This window comes from Oryza sativa, chromosome 11, assembly GCF_034140825.1.
Source record: "Oryza sativa Japonica Group chromosome 11, ASM3414082v1".
NCBI classification, from domain to species: domain Eukaryota; kingdom Viridiplantae; phylum Streptophyta; class Magnoliopsida; order Poales; family Poaceae; genus Oryza; species Oryza sativa.
In genome coordinates this window covers 704,890-724,687 of record NC_089045.1, presented here as the reverse complement: position 1 = coordinate 724,687, position 19,798 = coordinate 704,890, and the positions used below count along the sequence as shown (strand labels likewise).

Sequence of the window (19,798 nt, the reverse complement as noted above, 5' to 3'; positions counted from 1 at the left end):
AAGGGATATGGCTACCACTGTTATGTTGTGTCTTTTCACTCCGTAGATGGACTTCTTCCAACTACTAGCTCCGAATAATCTATAGCCAACTATAGAGTATAGTCAACTACTAACTCTAAATCATCTATAGTTAATTTAATAGCTAATTCATACAATAGTTACCTATAAACTAGTAATATCTGGTCCCACCTATCATACACACATTGAGTCTTATAGTTTGTGCTACAGCTGGCTATAAATCTATAACACTTTGCTCTTTTCTCTTCTCATTTATGTTCTCGATATGTGTTTATAGCTTGCTTAGTAGTCTACTATTGTACCTGTTCGGAGAGGTGTTCAATGTCTATATTAATTATATAGATTACAGATTGCAAAACAAATTTAGGTATCATCTTATTCTTTTTTATGTTATAAAAGCTAAAGTTAGTTACTTAATTAAATTTAGCTACTGAGTAATTTTTTTACAAGTCAAGGTTGTGAAGGTTTTACAAGGAAGCTCAGTACAGATTGCAGGGTTAAAAGGAGGAAGAAAAATAGAAAATACATCTTGCCAACGGAGAGCTACAGCCCTATATATATCTTCTTGTTTGAGGCGCTCAGCACATATAGCCGAGCTTCCTGCTTGCATCCTCGCGGAGTGTTGGAGATCGAAGGCTGCTGATTAACTACGAAAGTTGTTGACATCATGTTGATTGTAACCCCCTTCCTCTTTTCAATATAATTCAGGCGGAGAATCTCTCCCTCCGGTGGTTATTTTTCAAAAAAAAAAAAAATGTTCCAGAGCGAGCATCTAGAATTCATCCTTATGTAGATCTAGTAAACACTTTACATTTGATAAAATCGTCATCCAAACCGCCGAGCGAATGGATTTTAATACTGGGGATCTTGTGTTGGCCACGAAAAAATGTCAACGGGAATGAAACTGGGACTCATAAAGTGAACTTTTCCTTCAGTCTGTCGCTCCAACCAAGCGTGCAAACAATATTCCTATTCGATTTTGCTAGATATTTGTCATCAAATTTCTCCCCCTAATATTTGTCAGATGTAATTACAGTACAATCGTAGTGTAATTACACTGTAACTTGCATGTAATTACACTGTAACTATAATGTAACTTGTATGTAACTTTCAAGAATCTCTCGGTAACATGTTATTTCAGTAAAATAGAGGTCGTGGGAACAAATTCTTTCATATATGTGTGTGATGTGATTTTTTTCTTCCTCCATAGAACAAATCTTGTAATAGATCTAACGATTCAAAATTACGTGAAACTTACATACAAGTTACACTGTAGTTACATGCAAGTTACAGTGTAATTACATACAAGTTACATTGTAATTACACTACGATTGTACTATAATTACATCTGTCAAATTTTTAGTAGAAAATTTGTCGACAAATGTATAGGTGGTCCCTTCCTATTTGGACAGGCAAATCAACATGGGTCGCACGACACACATAACGGGCCGCGCTTGAGCCCCATTCCCGTTCCAGGCCAGCCCAGATTTATAGGCTGCACGCGGCCGAAGGGGCTCCAGCCCAACAGGTATAAATGAAGAACATGCCAGAATCTGGAGGAGCATTATATGCAGATCCAGCTAATGAACTGAAATACTAATTGACAAGATGCATTATTAAAAGACCCTGCATTTGATGGATATATATTGAAGCGTGCAGTGGTACAAGGTCCTCTGAGATTCATGATTCGTCTGCCCCAAAATCAACCCTCACAGTCTCTCACACTAGCTAACTATCAAACCGCAGCAGGTAAGCAGGAAGTAACACAACGAAGGAGCAACATGCATATATATTTCTAGCTCGATCATTGACGACGGCGCATGCACATAGCAACCGCGAAATGAGAGCTGGAGATCGATGGATCGATCTCTCCTTTATTATTGTCGCATCACTTGTCGACGTTGATCCGCTCATCAGTGCACCCTGCGTGCGAATTAACGCACAAATACATAGGCAGATTAACAATGGTTAATTAAGCTGCAGCTAATAACGTACAGATCAAAACCGTTATTGATGGCAAATGAATTACCTGGAGCAGTCGGTGGAAGGGCTGATGGCGTAGGGGATGTTGACGTCGCACTTGGAGGGGATGCCGGCGACGAGGTCGGGCCTCAGGCCGCCCATGGCGCTGGTCTGCTGCTTGAGGCAGGCGCAGGTGGTCTGGCGGTCGGCGGTGGTGGCGGCGGCGGAGTTGAGGGTCCTGACCCCGTCGCAGCAGCCGCCGGTGGGGGCGGACACCCTCCCCGTCGCGTACATGATGCACGGTGCCAGCATGCTCACCACCTGCCCGCATGTCACCGCGCTCGCCGCCGGCGCCGCCACCAGCAGCGCCACCACCATCACCGCCGCCGCATAGTTATTATTCGCCGGGCGAGCCATCGATCGGTCACAAGAAGATCAAGTTAAGTTGCTGCTTAATTAGCTAAGCGCAGTAGTGGAGTGGAGTGGAGTGTGGTGTGGGTGAGTGAGTGAGGGGTAGGGAGAGGGGTTTATATAGGGTTTTTGTGCCAGCCGGAGATCATATCGATGATAGGCCTATATTAAGTTGGAGTTGGTTTTCATCCTAGAGAGTAATTAGTGAAATCGTTTATGTGCTTCCCGGTAATTTTTGAAGAAGCGCAGTGTTTCAATCCTAGAGAAAAGAGGACTTCCGATCGAGTCCGAGTGTCCGACACATCAGTTGATACCTTACACGTGCAGTTACATGTGCAGGGCGGTGGAAAGCTAAAATTAAAACACCGTGTGCTTTTTGTTAATTGTACATATGACTTTTGATCATGAGTTGGTGGTTGTTGAATTGTTTCATTTACTACTTGCCAACTTTAATTTGCAGTACCCTAATTTAGGATAAATTCATGGCACATGCATCCAGCCATCCAGAGAGAGTTTATATATTAGTACTCCCTATGTCCGCTAATATAAGGAATTTTAACATTTTATTTATACTGTTTGACCATTCGTCTTATTCAATTTTTTTTTAAATTATTATTTATTTTATTTGTGTCTTACTTTATTATCGAAAGTACTTTAAACATAATTTTTCGTTTTTATATTTGCACAAATATTTTGAATAAGACGAGTGGTCAAACAGTACAAGTAAAATATCAAAATCCCTTATATTAGGGGACGGAGGAAGTATATGCTATTACGGTTTACATATAGTGTTTGCATTTCCTGCATGCATATGTCAATGTCATATCATCAAGTGTGGACAATAGTCTACCCTATAATTCACCAACTCACTCTTATACCTACATTACTCATTCATCAAATCCAACGGACCAGAATATCTCCCGATCATCTAACGGTCTAGATCACTCCTCCTCCCCCGCGTGTGTGTTCTCTCCCCAAAACCCGCTCGCTCCCTCCTTCGCCCAACCGGCGCGCCTCCCAAACCCTAATCGTCGCACCGCCTCTCCGGCGCCTCCATCCCCTCCTCCTCGCCGTACTGCCTTCACATCGTCGCCGTCGCTCCTCCTCCCCCTACTGCATCCCTCTTGCGGCCGTCACCAAATCCCTATTGCTCAAAGGACGAACAAAAAGAATTAGAGCGAACAAAAAGAATTAGAGAGATGGGGATTGGGATCAAGAGACAGATCAGTAAGGACCGACAAGCCAGATTCGTCGACAGATCACAACCGATTTTTGGGTTTGATGTCTTCCATTTGATTTTTGGCGCTCCTCCCTCCTTGCTCCGATCTGGCCTAAGTGTTGCCGCCCGATTTTCGTGGTCGATCCCGGCACCAGCCCCTTCCTCCGGCCGTGTGTGAGTCCGACATTCCAAGTCCCCGCGGTCGGATTTCTCAACCCCGGCATCGGCCTCGCACTGCAACAAGGTAAGTCATTATTGGGATGTTTATATATGAAAATTCAGAGAATTTCTTTTGAACTTCATTAATTGCTTGGTCAGCAACATAGCCCAGGAAACCAATTAAATTGATACACATGTTGTGTGCTCTCTTTAGAGATCACCATCCAAATTGACATCCAAATTAAAAAGAAGAATTTAATTATCTAAATCATGATGCCAATATTGAGAGCTTCTTTTACTTTCCGTTGTATACATTATTCTGTGATGTGTACCGAAGGTTATATACATAATGAGAATTTACCTCAATTCTGGAATTGTGCTCTATTGAACCACTTGTATTCATACTGTAGTTTACCTTGTGTCGTTTAAGTTTGTCTTTGCATATATTAATGAATGGCATGCTTGCACACACACGGAAAGTTCTGATTTGTGCATGCAGTGACAATTTTTCCGGTTTACATTTTTATTCATGACACCTGAATATGTAAAATGTCGTGCATTAGTAATGTGCAAGCACTTTCGATGTATTGTCTAAACTCTAAAGGAACAATTTACCAGTTTATTAGTGAATTCCGGTTGCCACAGAGCATGCAAGCCTAGATGAGTACATGGAGAAATGGTTTGGACTGGATCAATACTGGGCATGCAACAAATTACTGCGACAGCACGGGCAAAGGTTAATTAAGCTTGCCTTGCGTTCTTTACTGAATGGTTTATGCATCTGTTTAGGTTTTATGATTACAATTTTGAGTTTGCAAATGTTTCAGTAGTTTTACTCAATGCCCTGTAACCAATCCTGTATTTGATCCAATTTAGTAATTTACGCAATTGAGTTTAGAATAGTTTCACAAATCAATTCGGAGTCAAACTATCAATTGTTTTTGGTGTTTCAGGTCTTCAGACTGAAGTTTTAGAGTAGCTTCATCAAATTTTTGAAAGCTTTCAGAGTGATTGAGGAGGTAGCCATCTTTGCCCTCCTTGTTTCAGGATTGAGTATATGAGAGACTGAAGATAAGGAGGATTTGTGCATGAAAAATATTGCAGAATTACTTAGTATAGAATTACATACATAGTAATAAAATTCTCTAAAAGATACTATCAAACGATTAGCTCTACTAACTTTCTTCCTTGCAGGAGGCACAATTAGCGGTGCATCTCTCATGCTCTGTGTTACTTCTTTTGATAAGATAAACTACAGTGAGAAATTATTTTCATGATAAAATGTGCAAAATTCCATATGTAGATTGTATTTTGCTTCATACTGTTTTGCATGTTCAAGAATTAATTGTATTGTTATTTACTTCCTCAAGTCATAGAAAAATCCTTATATGAAAAAGGAATATGACAAATTAAGGAAAGTGTGTTATACCAGACCATATTCATGCTTCTATGTTAATCTTGTCAATATTGGAAAGCCTGGAGGTTAGTGCTAACTAATATAATGCCTTTTTCACCCTTACCGAGTTTTGTGCCCATGCATCTATTATAGATTACCGAGATATACTGAGCAATCAGTATTAGAGTTTGACCAGTTCAAAGGGCACTGATGTTGATATTCAAGGTAGAGTTTATGGAATTTTATCTGCTTGCTATCTTTGCTTTTCTGTTTGGCATAAGCATCTTTAAATCATTTTCTGCAGCATGGCCTAATTAATAATTTCTTTCGCTGATCAGACAAGGATTGATTACCTCCACATAAAAACGCAGACAAGTCTAGGCTTTATGTGGAGTGCTCCATGGTTACTGATAACTCCAATGCTAACATATCTTCTGAAGATGTTGATTTTTCGAAATGTAAGGTATATTTCAGTCCCCTTAGCTCTCCGAGATATGTTGTATGGCACAGTGAAAAAGCATCTGATGAACTCACTTCAGATTGTTTATTTTCAAGATAGCTGAATGCCTGAACCTTCAACTTGACTCAAGTATGAGTCTGTAGTAGGTTTCAAAAGTGAAGGTTTTATTATAGACTAGAAAGAGTTACTTCTTATTTTACAGTATTCTGCTTTGATTGGTATATATTTTCCAGTGCAACAGAAAAGTGCATCAAACCACAATGTGTTTTGTATATATATAGCTGCAGCTTTGATTTGAGACATTGGAGAGTCATGATAGTTTGATCATTAACTACATTTTAAAAATGTAAAATGTATAAAATATACAACATTGTAATTTTACCCCTTGTGACGCGGGTTCCACGTGCACACAAATGGTTTCTCTTTGTTTATTTGCATATTCCACATAAGTCCTCCATATTTGGTGATTCATTGGTTCATAAATTACAATATATATGTAGAAACTTTAGTCATATATGTGCATATAATTGTAAGTGAAATGACAAGACATGTAATTTTTTGGGCAAAATTTAGCTATATCGGCTGTTTCCCGTTGTTTATTTCTACACATAGATGAAAACACCGATCATCTGACTTTGATTACGAATGTATTAAATGAGCGTCAATTTTAGTTCAGAGGTTCATTCGTTAGTCATCCAAGCAAGTCCACCTTGCTTATCACAGAAGTTTATCTTCAAGTATGAAATGACCAATATTCTTTTTTTGTGTAAATACAAATAACTACAGTGACAATATACATTTTGGTTGTTTTGTAGGACCACATCAAGCGGAATGGATGGCTTAAGTCAAGCTAATTTTAGATATTTATTATTTTGTATATTTGAGAGGAGCAATACCTGTACTTTATAGCATAGCAAGGGACGGCTTGTTCCTAGATGGTATTGTGGATACATGCTGATTAATTTTTTTCTAATAACTCTATCGCTCTTTTAGCCTAACTATCTGTTCTATGTACCGTTGATGAAACATATATTGTGTCGCTGTCATTTGGTTGTTTCATTTGCAATATTAGTTGTCACCGTAGCGTTAGCACGGGTATGCTACTAGTGTAAATAAGTCTATGAACTTGTGTAATTGTTTTGCTATTATATTGTTTGGCGGAGTGGGTGAGTACGTACGTCTTGCATTTATTTAAGGATAGTAGAACATGCCCATAATCTAGATAAAAACGACATGCACAAGCAGCCGTGGATTCAGAAACCAACGTGTATACATATTCTGCCCTGCAGAACAGTGAGAGTTCGTAGAGTCTCCAATATTACACCATAACAATAGTAGATAATTTACATTGTGAATAGAATATTGCAACAGTAATGACTTAATGGCAGTATCATTTTTATGTATGGCATATATACAAAATACAATTCACAAGCATACATATTAAAAGACAGGTCTTTAGAAAGATTGACATTTGACACGCAGCTTCAATTCCATCTGTGGGCAAACAGAGCAATGGGTACTCCACTGTTGAAGGAATCCATGTTTATTGAATGAAAGCTACCAGCTTCATTTATTTGTAGCCTATCGATTGGGCAGATGGATCAGCAGCTACTTCGCAAATTTCTCCTTTCATCCGTGTGTCCATACAGATACAGTCATGTGCAGTGCTTGGTCCTGGTGCAGAGCTATAACAGCCTGCAGCAACCTGATCGATCCATTAATTCATCCAGAGACGTCGCCTAGCAACGGCCGAGTTTAGTTCCAAATTTTTCTTCAAACTTCCAACTTTTCCATCACATCAAAACTTTTCTACACACAAACTTCCAATTTTTCCGTCACATCATTTCAATTTCAGCCAAACTTTCAATTTTGGCGTGAACTAAACTACTCTGTTCATTTGATCCCCATCTCGATCGTTCAGATCAAACCTTGCATGCACATGAATGGCATCAACTCCATGCTCCTATGTCACCAACCAACTGCATGCCTGAAATAAGAAAATGATAGGGGGTACTAATTAATTTATATGGAATTAAGGAGATAAGATTAGATATGCCAATGACAAAGGAGATTATAATTTATAAGATCAGTCATTTTATATACCTTCTTGCCCATTAATTCAGCTCTTACTGTGAGAACTGAGTCTCCAGAACTGTTTTCATTTATGCCCATATAAATTTCCATTGCTCCATATACACCGAAACTTAAAACTTTTACTGGAATGTCGTTCACCAGCATTGTATAGCAAATATTACAGTTACCATCTGGCAATATGAAGCCAAGAAAGAATGCATTCTGCAATCCTATTTGTGTTTGCCCATCTGGATCAGCTTCTCGAGCTCCTCACCATGGTACTTGCTTTGGTACTTGCTGAATATTCCACCTTTCATGGGCTACTGATCTAGCGAAGCGTCCACATTGAAATTTAGTTCATCACTTCTAGGCAGAGGACAGAGTTCAACTTCATTCTCCTTTTCTGCATTTCAGTAGCCAATTTAGCCAGTGCAGTTTACTGACAACAGACATTCAGTGGAGTAGACATCCAAAATTTCACATATTGCAATGGAAATGGATAGAAACCCAATATTTTCATTTTGTCTGATGCATGTTGGGAAACAATGCACTTCTCCAAAGTCCTAACCACAATGATTGTGACATACTCAAAAACGAGGACTCTCAGTGGAACAGGCACATTTCAGAACAAGAAGAAGATTATCTCCCATCTGCTGCGTATCAATACATTAATAGTTTAATACGACTCAAAGTTCTTACGAAATTCACAGTTCAGCAGTCTTCACTTTGAGAATTAGCAGCAGTATTGGCCTAAACACCACAGAAGGTAATTTTAGAAATATGAAATTATGAATAAACAATATTCAGATAGATAAAAAAGTTACTTGAGAAACGTGAACTCACCCGTTGGAACTACAGTCTAGCGGTAAAACCGAAGTGGTAGCAAAGTGGACTTCTGGAAATGAAGCTGAATATTACACTGTACAGCTTGTGGCGGGTTTATTGGCTACCTAAAATTAACTTGGCTGTTTGCAGCATGCTTTGAGGCATTGTATCTGATCATCTTTGTTCTCAGATACTCAACTTCACTCCATCTCTGCTTCTGTCCGAACCTTTGGTACTGAGTGATATGAGTGAAGGGGCAATGATGTGAGTAATTATTTTGCTGCCAGTTATTCATGTCTAAAACATTCAATTAGCCCGGATTCATGATTCAGTTTCAGAAACATTTGTTGTTGACCAACAAAACCATTCGGTATCGGTTAATTTTCCAGTGCCATCACACATATGTCCATCTGGAAATCTGAAGATAAACAAGCATGCCATAACAATAGTTATAATTTGCCCTTCTTAACCCTTCTGTACTTAAAATGACTTGACACCAACATCAAGATAAAAATGAAGCTACCAACATTAAAATTATTGGAGCTACAGCCCAGCAAAACTCAAGAGCTAGGGCTTCTAGAATTAAGAATGATCATTATTTCCTATAGTTTCAGGCAGATGTATTGCTTACATTACGTCCATTTGACTATGTGCAGCATGCTTCAAAGCACTGTTGCGTCTCACCTTCATTCTCAGATGCTCAACATCATCCCATCTCTTCGCTTCTGCATAAACATTTGATATTGTGACAAGTCCTCCATTATCAGTTAGAATCAGCTCATGTAGTTAATGAAAAAACTTGTAAGCAAGATCGATGTGCCCATGCACTCGGCAAGCTGCCAACAACATCTTCCACAGAACAGAGTTTGCTGTTGAAGGGTTTTCTTTAATCATCAGATAAGCTTCTTCAATTCTTCCATAGCGGCAAAGCATATCAATCATGCAGCCATAATGCTTAACATCAGGAACAATTCTGTAGTCCTCAATCATGCTATTAAAATATTTCCTCCCCTCATTCACTAGGCCACCATGGCTGCAGGCAGTCAAGACACCCAAAAATGTGACAGGATTTGGCTCAATTTTCATCGAATCAAAGAGCTCTAGAGCCTCATATGAGCAGCCATGTACTGAGAAACCAATGATCATCGCATTCCAGCATGTAATATCCCTCATAGACATTCTGTCAAAGACCTTCTTGGCGAGATCCAACCTCCCACATTTTGCATACATATCAATGAGTGCATTGCCAACCAAGCCATCAGATACAATGCCCTTGCTCTGAAGGTTTATGTGGATGTCTGTCCCCAGCTCCAGCTTGCCATCCTTTGCACAAGCCCCAAGGATTAATACAAGTGTAAGCTCCGTAGGTTCAATGGCATTCTCCTTCATTTCTTGAAAAATCTCCAATGCTTTGGTATATTTGCCGAGCTTTGTGTAGCCACTTATCAAAGAGTTCAATGAAACAACATCCCTCTGTGGCATTTCCCTGAAAAGCCTTGATGCCTCATCCATATACCCGATACTAACATTTCGTGCGATCTCAGCATTCCACCATGACAAGTTCCTCTCTGGCATGGCTTGAGAGACGCGCTCTGCACCCATCCAGTCTGCAGCGGCACGATGAGCCCCGACCAACGCATTCCACGAGACGGCGTTCTTGTCAGGCATTTCATCGAACGCCTTCCGTGCATCCCCGAGGCGACCGAACTTGCCATACATGGAGACGAGCGCATTCCGCACGTATCGATCCTTCCCGCAGCCAAGCTTCAAGACACGGCAATGCAGCTCCATCCCCTTGGAGACGAAGACCGACGCGACACCGGCGCGAGAGCTGCGGTTGAATGCGCGAGCGCAGGATTTGAGTAACGCAGGGAAGGTGGGTAGCGGGGTGGGGAGGGAGCACGAGGAGGCATGGTTGAAGAGGATGAGCGCGGACGACGGGGCCGGAGAGGAGGAGAAGGCGACGATGACCGGGCAGACGAGCGACGGCGAGAGGACGGCCGGGGAGGCCTCGAGCAGAAGGGAGAGCGCCGACGGCGAAGGCGGGATGCGAGAGAGGAGAGCGGAGAGGAATTCAGGGTGGTGGAGCAGGCCGAGCTTGGCGAGCAGCGCGTGGAGCTGGTGACCGCCGGCGGCGCAGGAGGCGGTGGTAGGAGGCAGTCGTGGTCGTGGATGTGGAACGCATTGGTGGGCTCGCCTAGTGGGCCGTGGTTTGGTTAGTGGGCTAAGAAAAAGCCCACGAGGCCAGCGAATGGTCGCAGGGGGAAAGGAGGAAACCGTGGCTTGAAGCCGCAGGCAGAGACAGCGTCGTCTCCTCTTCCTCTTCGTCTTCCTGCCGCCGCCGAGGAGCCGAGCAAAATCCAATAATCCATCATCGGAGACGAGCAGGAGCACGCGCATCAATCATCGTAGAGTGACTCATCGGAGGAGGCGTGAATTCCACCTATCCTTTTCTTTTCCCCCCTTGTATTCTCTTATTATTGAAATCCCAACCCCATAATCCGACCGTACCCACCCGCCCCCCATCGCCGGCGGCGCCCAGATCGCCACCGATCGCCTCCACCAGGGGCGCGGCGCCTCTTCCGCCCTCTCTCAGCGGCGGTTGCTCCACGTCTCCGGATTCCGGAAGAGGAGGGAGGGAGGGAGGGAGGGAGGGAGGGAGGAGGCAACTCGGGGCGTTGGACCGGGCTCCCACGGCGACGCCCATGGTCGACAACCAGGGCTGCTCGCCGGCGCTCGAGCCCGTGCCCACGCCGCCCAACCCCGACCCCTCATCCATCTCGCCGGAGGCCTGGGATCCCCTCGAGGCCGCCGCCGGAGCCGTCGTCGCCCGGATCCAGCCCAACCCGCCCTCCGAGGACCGCCGCGCCGCCGTCATAGCCTACGTCCAGCACCTCCTCAGGTGCACCGTTGGCTGCCAGGTTCATCTCTCACTTTCCTCACGCCTGCCTTTCTAGTATTCCGCAATAACTACTACTCTACCTTTCCTTTGTGCGTCAATGGCATGTCCACAACACCTAGTATGTGCTTACTACATGTGAATCTTATTCAGTCGTGTAATTATTCCCCTTCGATCATCTCTATGTACACAGCTGCTCTGGAGTGTTTAGGAGGATTCTTTTATTACTGTTTCACAAGTTATTTCCATTCTCTGTTTGGATATGGAAATGTAGTAAGGACAACATGCTACATACATTGTTGCCTCTGATTTGGCTAATTACCATACTCGGAGTTTCATATACCTACACTATGATGGCCCAAGTATGATTTTGCTAACACTAGCGATAGCGCCAAACTGATGTACAAGTTCATATAAATACAAATACTTCCCGCGGCCAGGGTCGCAGGTGTTAAATGTTTATTCCCTATGAATGTTTTGATATCCCTTGTCATAACTGGGCTTGATTTTCAGCAGCATAAATCTGATAATCTAATTATGCAAAACAATAATATATCGACACATGTTAATGTCCTGCATTTAACGACAGTTAACTTGCAGGTACTGGGTTGGAGAGTTGGGTATATGGTATATGCACTTTAGTGTCCTTTTTTATGACCTGGGTCTCCATAGCTTGCTCATCTTGTATGCTCCTTTTGGATAAGTGCCTCTTCTCTACTATATCTGTGCTCACAAGAAAATGGAATAGGGAAAAGTCTACTGTAACACCTCCAGACCGTGGCGGGAAACTGGCATAGTTTTTTTTTTAGTTTAGTAAGGAGTACTTCCTTCCTGTTATATGGTTAGTTATTTTGGATCTTTGTTCATGTCAAACACAAGAGATCTGGTGACCATAGTGTATTTTAGGGGATTTGTAGAATATTCACTGAACAACTATAGAGCATGTACGAGGCATCCAAAAAAAGGAAAACGTACCTGTATGCAATCTTGCATTAGCACCTAAGCATATGTTCCGATATCAATACTACTTTGCCAAGTATATGTTACTGTCTGGTGTGTGTCCACCATGTCTAGTATCAGCAAGCAAGTCATCCACATCGTTGCTCATACTTGTTGTTCACGGACCTGTTTAAGCTACACTATGTGCGGATGGAGCTAATATCAAACTGTTAATTATGGCAATAATAGACATCAAACGCGTACATGGTCTATTCTTTGATGTGCCAAACCATGCCTTTTCAACCTTTGTTTATACCTAATTACTAGAATTACTGTCGTGCACAGATGCACTTGGTAGATCACGAATTTTCAAGACAAAGGTGAATAATAAAAATAGAAAAGAAGTCAAACAAAAAAAATCAGAAAACAAGCAGTTTATTGCTTTATTTCAATCCAATTCTTAACTGGAACCCTTAGCCACTGTGAGGTGTACATCTGACAAATCAATACTGAAAACTGCATAGAAAATTGAGGTTTATTTATTTAATATCGTTCATGTAATATGTGATATGTTTACTACCTTGGCATCATGTTCTTTAGGAGCCAAACACATGTTCCAATGGTGCATAACATGCTCACTGCTAGTTGTTCTATGAGGAGTGCTCCTTAGTGCTCAACCCTAGGAATTGGCATGGCATTAGATAGGCAATATGGGATTCTCTGATTTTGTTGTGACTTATGTACAATACTTGAAAAAGAATTATTGCTTGCGCTTTTAGTCCTCTGCGAGCACTGGTCTCTCTCTCTGTGTGTGTGTGTTGAATCATCCGACATCGTGCTATTAAAAACTACAACTTTAACCTTTTTCTTTCTGTAAAGCACAGGTCTTTCCATTTGGATCTGTTCCGTTGAAAACTTATCTTCCTGATGGAGATATTGATTTGACTGCCTTTGGCCATTCAAGTGATGAAATTTTAGCAAAACAAGTACAGGCTGTTTTAGAATCAGAAGAGGCAAGGAAAGACGCTGAATTTGAAGTCAAGGATGTCCAATATATTCATGCAGAGGTTTTTCTCTTGATGCTCTTTGTTTTTTAGTTTATATATTAGTTAGTGTCTAATTCATATGCGTTTATGTTTCTGGTAGTGGTGTCTACTTATGTGTGCTTATCTATTGTGTTTATTATATAAGATCACATGAAACCATCCATGTGATTCATTAATACATGAATTCTTTTCTTTTTTCTTTTACTCCCCTTCTTATAGCTGCAATCAAACATTTCGCAGTATTCTTATCCTACTATAAAACGGGAAACAACAATAGAGAAATCCATCGTATTCACATGACATCAATGAAGCCTGTGCATATCTCAATATTTCACTGCTAGCAATAAAAATAAATAGTCAATAGTGATCAAGTAAACTTTCCACCACTGTGCTCTATTGTCATTTAACAACTAATGCATGCTTCAACATAGATTTACGTGTTCTCGCACATTGTTAATGTTTCTGATGGCATCATGTTTGTCTAAAATAAGTCTTTCTGATGGCAGGTCAAGTTGGTGAAATGCATTGTTCAAAACATCATTGTAGACATCTCATTCAATCAGTTTGGTGGACTGTGTACCCTTTGTTTTCTCGAGAAGGTAATGTTTGAAAAGTTGCAACAAATATGCAGTTGCCAGTTCTCTTCCTTAAACTGCAGATCTATCTCGGTCTAATTTATCACAAGCTAGGTCCGTTGTACTTCCTTGTGTGGTTCAACAGTTGGAAGATGATTTCTTTAAGGTCAGACTGCTCAGGGGAAAATATATCTATAACCATTACGTTTTGCAGGTTGATCAAAAATTTGAAAAATACCACCTTTTCAAGAGAAGTATAATGCTGATAAAAGCTTGGTGTTATTATGAAAGCCGCATTCTTGGTGCTCACCATGGATTAATTTCTACCTATGCATTGGAGATATTGGTGTTATATATTTTCCATCTCTTCCATGGAACATTGGATGGTCCACTAGCTGTAAGTTCTGACTTCCAACTATTCTGCAGCATTAGTAAAGTTCTTGTTTCTGACACCCTACATACGTTGCCATAAATTACTCTATGTTTTCTGCAGGTTCTCTATAGGTTTCTGGACTACTATAGCAAATTTGACTGGGACAATAAGGGTATAAGCTTGTATGGCCCTATTTCCTTGTCTTCCCTGCCTGAGCTAGTTAGTAAGTGGATGTGGTCTGATATGTTACCTCTTTTTTTTGTGATTGGAAGTTTTCTTTTTTTCATTGGTCATGCAAACTTTATTTTTTTTTCACAGCTGACTCTCCAGACACTGTTAATGATGATTTTACTATGCGAGAGGACTTTCTCAAGGAATGTGCGCAGTGGTTTACTGTACTTCCTAGAAACTCTGAGAAAAATACTCAGGTCTTTCCCCGAAAATTTTTCAACATAGTGGATCCATTGAAGCAGAGTAACAATCTAGGGCGCAGTGTCAGCAAAGGTTTGTTTCTTACATCTAGATCATGTGTTTTGATGGTAGGATTGGATGATTAGTCTTCGAAATATCACAACTTTAGTCAATTTTGGAAAAATTGATGTGTCAACTTGTTTGTTGTAACTTCACAGTTGTTTTCAAATTCATCTTCATCCCATGATTGGTCTCTCAGGGAAGAATGCTTGTTTACTTGTCAAATTTTAGTACTTATGCTCCAGATAGCTTAGTTTTTGGGCATTTACTGTGCATGCAAAAGGGATAAATTGTCGCTGCGCCCCCTAGTTCACAAGCTATTTATCCATGGGCCAAGAGATTTTAGAACAATTAAGCACAAAAGAAACTCTATGCCACTTAACTAAGCAGTAACACTTAGTACATTGGATATTTGCATGCCAGTGTATGCGACGTGCCCCTGGACCACCTTACTTTAATACCATACATGCTGCTTACTGACATGCTGTAAGTTAGTCATTCAATTGTTGTTTGTTACATGGGTATTTGCTCACATGCATAACTTCCTTTTGCTATACTGCACAATTGCTTATGTGCATTAAGCTGTTGCAGTGCTATTTGTTTTGTCCTCAACATTATTCAAGTCGCTATGGACATAGTATTTTGTCATTTAGTTTACCTGGCCTGATCCCGTTGTGCAAAGCACAGGTAACTTCCTCCGGATACGCAGTGCATTTGATTTTGGTGCCCGGAAGCTTGGGAAGATTATTCAAGTGCCTGACAATTTTACTATGGATGAAGTGAATCAATTCTTCAGGAACACATTGAAGAGACACTGCAGTAGGGTAAGGCCAGATGTGCAAGAAATAGCTCTGGACTTCAATGGTGAAAGAGCCGACAACGATAGTTCGCCTTTATACAGTAATAATTCCTTTGGTGATCTATCTGATGAGTTCAATAACATCAGCATTTCAGATTCCAGCAACCATGGGTCACTAAGGCAAAATGGATGGAATTATGTGGCTGAGAACAAGGAAAGGAAGTCTGTTTCTGGTGGCTTGCTGGCAAGCAAAGCAACAAATCCTGCAGCTACTAATTCAACTGGTATGACGAATGGCAGTGACTCTTGTGAGCCCGCATCACCATCAATTACCGGAGCACATAGCTTGCCATCTGAGGAAGGTCATGACGCACTGGATCTCTTTAATGAGTCAGAAAGTGGTACGAAAGCTGGCATAAAGTATGGCACAAACCCATCACACCATGGAATGTCAACAGTGAGTTATGCAGGCAGATCCCACCAGTCCTTTGAAGAGGTGGATAATGATGATAGAGGTACCATCGATAGCAATTGGTCAGATCTCACTGGAGACTACACAACAAATTTTAATAATCTTCTCTATGCTCAAGGGTTCCACCAAGATTATCCAATGAACCAATATTATCCATTTGGTCCAGTGTACTATCCAATACCCTCCCCTCCACCTGCACGATATCAGAATAGGCGATCATCAAATGGTCATAGCAGAAATAATGTGTATGGATATGCTGGTACAAATGGAATAGGCCCTGCTCCTTGTCCACCAGGTTATTTAATTATGAGGCCATATAGTCAAATTGATGATTCAAATCGAGCTCGTGGAACTGGCACATACTTCCCTAACCCAGTATGTTCCTCCTTTCATGATCTTATGTTCATATTATTAAGCGTGTTATGCACATAGAATTCCTTGAGCTTTGTGAACCATCTAAGAGTCTAGGTTTGGCACAAGTGGTAGATAATACACCTTCTATATAACTCAAATTGCTAAGGAAGATGCACATTTGTGAATAGTATATCCTTATTCTTTCTAACAAGTACAACTTTAAACCTCATTTTGTGTGAACTTTTGGCACTTTTTTTCACATACTATGCATATCAATGCATGATTCAATAATTTACTATTCCCTCTGACCCAAAATATAACAACTTTTGTCCAGATTCGTAGTACTAGGATGTGTCCCATCCGTTCAAAAGTTGCTATATTTTGTGAGAATTTTTCATTGTTGGATTTGGCCATACTATAGAATATAGTATAGAGCATACCCCCATTAGTTTTATGTTTCTGCTGCAGAGCTTTTTTCATTTTGCAGGGTTAGCCATTATATTTGTGTCATTTTGAGGTGCTGCCTTGTGTTTTGCTGACTTTGTTCACCTTGTTCGATTTGTAGAACTTGTCCAAAGACAGATCACCTTCTGGACGAGGCGGAAGGGGAAAAACTCATTTCCTGCCACATAACCATCAAAGACCACACCACTACGGTAGAGCTGATATGTCAGCAGATTTGACTCCTTCGGAGGAATTGAGACATATTTATGATCCTGATGCAAATGACTTGGGAATCCCCTCTTCACTGCGCATATCAATACCTTCTCCATCTTCGGAAGCTCCAAGGGAAATTGTGCATGGCAATGGTTTTATTCAGCCTCCAGCTAAGAAACTTGAGTTTGGGACCTTGGGAGCATTGCCTTTGGAAGTTACATCCCAAGAGCTTGGTATTAACAGATTGAATACTGCTTCCGACAGCCAACCTTCAGCGTCTGCAAGCCCTATGTCTCTGGCAAATAATCCTGGAATTAGTTCTAATCAAATGAGGTAAGTATGCTTCCTTTTTTTAGCTGTCAAAGTCAACAACGTGTCAACGTCAAGTGTTTATCAGAGTCATGCCATAACTAATAATTTCCTAAAGAGAAATTGCGGTCCACATGCATTCTCCAAAAAAATATGGTATGGCAATCATCAGTATTTTCAATCTAAACATGAAAAGCATTATTGAAAATGAAAATGCTCTTTTCCCCTCTTTTCCTTATTACCTCATTCACCTTGTAACTTAACCTATTCAGTTCTAATGAATTTTTAAGAAATTATGTTGCATAATTCCTCATTAAACAATTTACAGGAATGCTCAGCCATATCATCTCAAGGACAACGGTGATTTCCCACCGCTATCTAGTTGATGCCATATAGTTCATTGCATATCAGAGACAACTTGGTCCAAGAAAGATACTGATAAATGGTGCGAGCGCTTGGTGCAACAATAGCAGGGGTTGTTCCGCAAGACAAACATCATCCATCATGTACATCCTATCATTAACTTCACATTCTCCTATCTTCAATTCACCCTTGCTGTTGCTTTCCAAAAAAGAAAAAAAAAAAGCCCAGAAGGCTGATGCATCGCAGCTTGCTCTGCCATAACATTCCCTGCAAAGGAAATATGGAGGAAAGATAGAAGCACAATGTAGCTACTTATGTTATCTTCACCTTTGCCCCCTTGAAGAGGGAACAAGTGTGGTGAAGTCAAGAAATGCTAGAAAGAGGTGAGCTGTGTCTTGCTCTGTTGTTTTGACCTCATGAGCATTCCAGTTACTGGAGGGCTCATTGAGTGTGCTCTGTTTTGGTTTGGAGAGGCCTTCTGTTGAAAGGCCCCACTGTTTGAAGTAACATTTGCTGCCTCAAGCAATGGGTAGTTATAGGGGATAGATATGTACGAAACTTTCACTAGATTTACTGTCTTCATAGAAGCAGTTTAGTTAGTCTATACTAGCTCAGAGTAAAAATGATCCTTTTACTTTGCCTGTTGTGCTTCACATGTCTTTTTTTTTTTGTAACTAATTTGACTTGTAACATAGTTTTGCTCTGCTGTTGTTAGCTCGGCTCCAGGTTAAGAGAAAGGGGTATGATTTTGAGTAACACAACCATGATTGCTATTTACGTTTTGATTAGCATGGTTTTGCTCTTCTGTTAAATCGGAGTAGCCATTTAGCAAGTTTTTCATAGCTCCATGTCAGTAAGATCCCAATGTAGTGATGAGATGGCAAAGTCTTGAGATGTTCAGTCGCCACGTAAGCAAACCAAGGTGGTTTTGGTTTGAATGGGGTATCTTGAGAAGTTTGAGGTCGTGAAATGTACGCTTTTGTAGTTTAAGGCCGATTTCTAATATTTTTCAAGAGCTTAGGTAGTAAAGCAGACTAAAGTTGAAGTCATGTCGCTTTCAAGATGGGAAACTTCAAACTCTCGATGGAAATACAATTAGACGAATCCTGAACCCCATCTTGATAAAAGATAAGACTGTCAAAGCAGGGCAGTACTCAAGGACATGTTTGGAGTTTTTGATTGGATGATTAGCCGAAAAAATTAATTACCGCTAGTCACAGACGCTATTTCTGTTATATGATTTCACACTAGATGCCACTCTACGTCGTAACAATCTTACAATTATTTCTATAAAATATTTCTGATGGTAGCATTAAACTACATGAATTATTGTATTGATACCCAATTATATCACTTCTTATATTTTGCTTTGGTGGCTGGGAAATAAATAGATTTGGCAGATCAATTATTGTAGTCAACTTCAGAAAGCTGAAGAAGTCAAAGCTCAGCTCGCTAATGTGTGGTCCTTCGTTCTTACTTTAGGGTATTAATTTGGGTTGACAAATACTCCTACTAGAGTTTAAGGGCAGGTTACTTACCCTTTGTCTAAGGGTGTGTTTAGTTCACGTTAAAATTAGAAGTTTGGTTGAAATTGGAACGATGTGACGGAAAAGTTGGAAGTTTGTGTGTGTAGGAAAATTTTGATGTGATGGAAAAGTTGGAAGTTTGAATAAAACGTTTGGAACTAAACTCGGCCTAACTCTGAGGGGCTGAAGAAAAATGAGCCTAAGATGTACTCCCTCCGTTTCACAATGTAAGTCATTCTAGTATTTTTCACATTTATATTGATGTTAATGAATCTAGATAGATAAATATGTCTAGATTCATTAATATCAATATGGATGTAGAAAATGATAGAATAACTTGCATTGTGAAACAGAGGAAGTATATTTTGTTTCTGAACTAATTGACGGTATAAATAATTCTCGTTTCGGAGGACAATTCTCGGTAAAATCAACAAATTGTGGCACACGTGTTTGTTTTCCAGCTCTTACATTAGCTTTTTATAAGTACGAGAC

At 40.6% G+C, this 19,798-nt stretch overlaps 3 protein-coding genes and 1 long non-coding RNA gene across 5 annotated transcripts; 2 read left to right on the top strand and 2 right to left on the bottom strand.

Annotated features, from left to right (window-relative positions):
* Window positions 1–1,608: 1,608 nt before the first annotated feature.
* Window positions 1,609–2,484, bottom strand: LOC4349600 (non-specific lipid-transfer protein 4-like). Its single transcript, NM_001404441.1, has 2 exons — window positions 2,048–2,484; window positions 1,609–1,941 (listed from the first exon to the last, which is right to left on the bottom strand). The coding sequence occupies exons 1-2, from the start codon at window positions 2,395–2,397 to the stop codon at window positions 1,932–1,934; spliced, it is 360 nt and encodes a 119-aa protein (NP_001391370.1). The 5' UTR covers window positions 2,398–2,484; the 3' UTR covers window positions 1,609–1,931.
* Window positions 2,485–3,369: 885 nt separating this feature from the next.
* LOC107279457 (uncharacterized) lies at window positions 3,370–6,671 on the top strand. The gene is made up of 6 exons (XR_010737828.1): window positions 3,370–3,854; window positions 4,415–4,505; window positions 4,723–4,788; window positions 5,319–5,390; window positions 5,504–5,628; window positions 6,441–6,671. It is a non-coding gene; the product is annotated as an uncharacterized lncRNA (long non-coding RNA).
* A 202-nt stretch (window positions 6,672–6,873) lies between these two features.
* Window positions 6,874–10,923, bottom strand: LOC9268373 (pentatricopeptide repeat-containing protein At4g18840). 2 transcript variants are annotated; one of them, XM_015761706.3, is made up of 4 exons: window positions 9,155–10,923; window positions 8,542–8,941; window positions 7,729–8,448; window positions 6,874–7,612 (listed from the first exon to the last, which is right to left on the bottom strand). In XM_015761706.3, exon 1 carries the CDS (start codon window positions 10,921–10,923, stop codon window positions 9,310–9,312), a length of 1,614 nt encoding a protein of 537 aa, XP_015617192.1. In that variant the 3' UTR covers window positions 6,874–7,612; window positions 7,729–8,448; window positions 8,542–8,941; window positions 9,155–9,309. The 2 variants fall into 2 exon arrangements, with proteins under 2 accessions (XP_015617192.1, XP_015617193.1); XM_015761707.3 differs by having other exon boundaries at window positions 9,208–10,923.
* On the top strand, window positions 10,817–18,541 carry LOC4349599 (uncharacterized). The gene is made up of 9 exons (XM_015761705.3): window positions 10,817–11,444; window positions 13,246–13,428; window positions 13,914–14,006; window positions 14,197–14,379; window positions 14,476–14,578; window positions 14,674–14,859; window positions 15,514–16,472; window positions 17,017–17,441; window positions 17,746–18,541. The coding sequence occupies exons 1-9, from the start codon at window positions 11,229–11,231 to the stop codon at window positions 17,801–17,803; spliced, it is 2,406 nt and encodes an 801-aa protein (XP_015617191.1). The 5' UTR covers window positions 10,817–11,228; the 3' UTR covers window positions 17,804–18,541.
* The last annotated feature ends 1,257 nt before the right edge of the window (window positions 18,542–19,798 follow it).

What these genes read in the sequence shown, in the direction of transcription:
- LOC4349600 (NM_001404441.1), bottom strand. Translation starts at nt 2,397, where the DNA reads ATGGCTCGCCCGGCGAATAATAACTATGCGGCGGCGGTGATGGTGGTG.
- LOC9268373 (XM_015761706.3), bottom strand. Translation starts at nt 10,923, where the DNA reads ATGCGCGTGCTCCTGCTCGTCTCCGATGATGGATTATTGGATTTTGCT.
- LOC4349599 (XM_015761705.3), top strand. Translation starts at nt 11,229, where the DNA reads ATGGTCGACAACCAGGGCTGCTCGCCGGCGCTCGAGCCCGTGCCCACG. An exon ending in CATTGGATGGTCCACTAGCT is followed by an intron (nt 14,380 to 14,475) that starts GTAAGTTCTGAC and finishes TGTTTTCTGCAG; the next exon opens with GTTCTCTATAGGTTTCTGGA. An exon ending in GCACATACTTCCCTAACCCA is followed by an intron (nt 16,473 to 17,016) that starts GTATGTTCCTCC and finishes TTCGATTTGTAG; the next exon opens with AACTTGTCCAAAGACAGATC.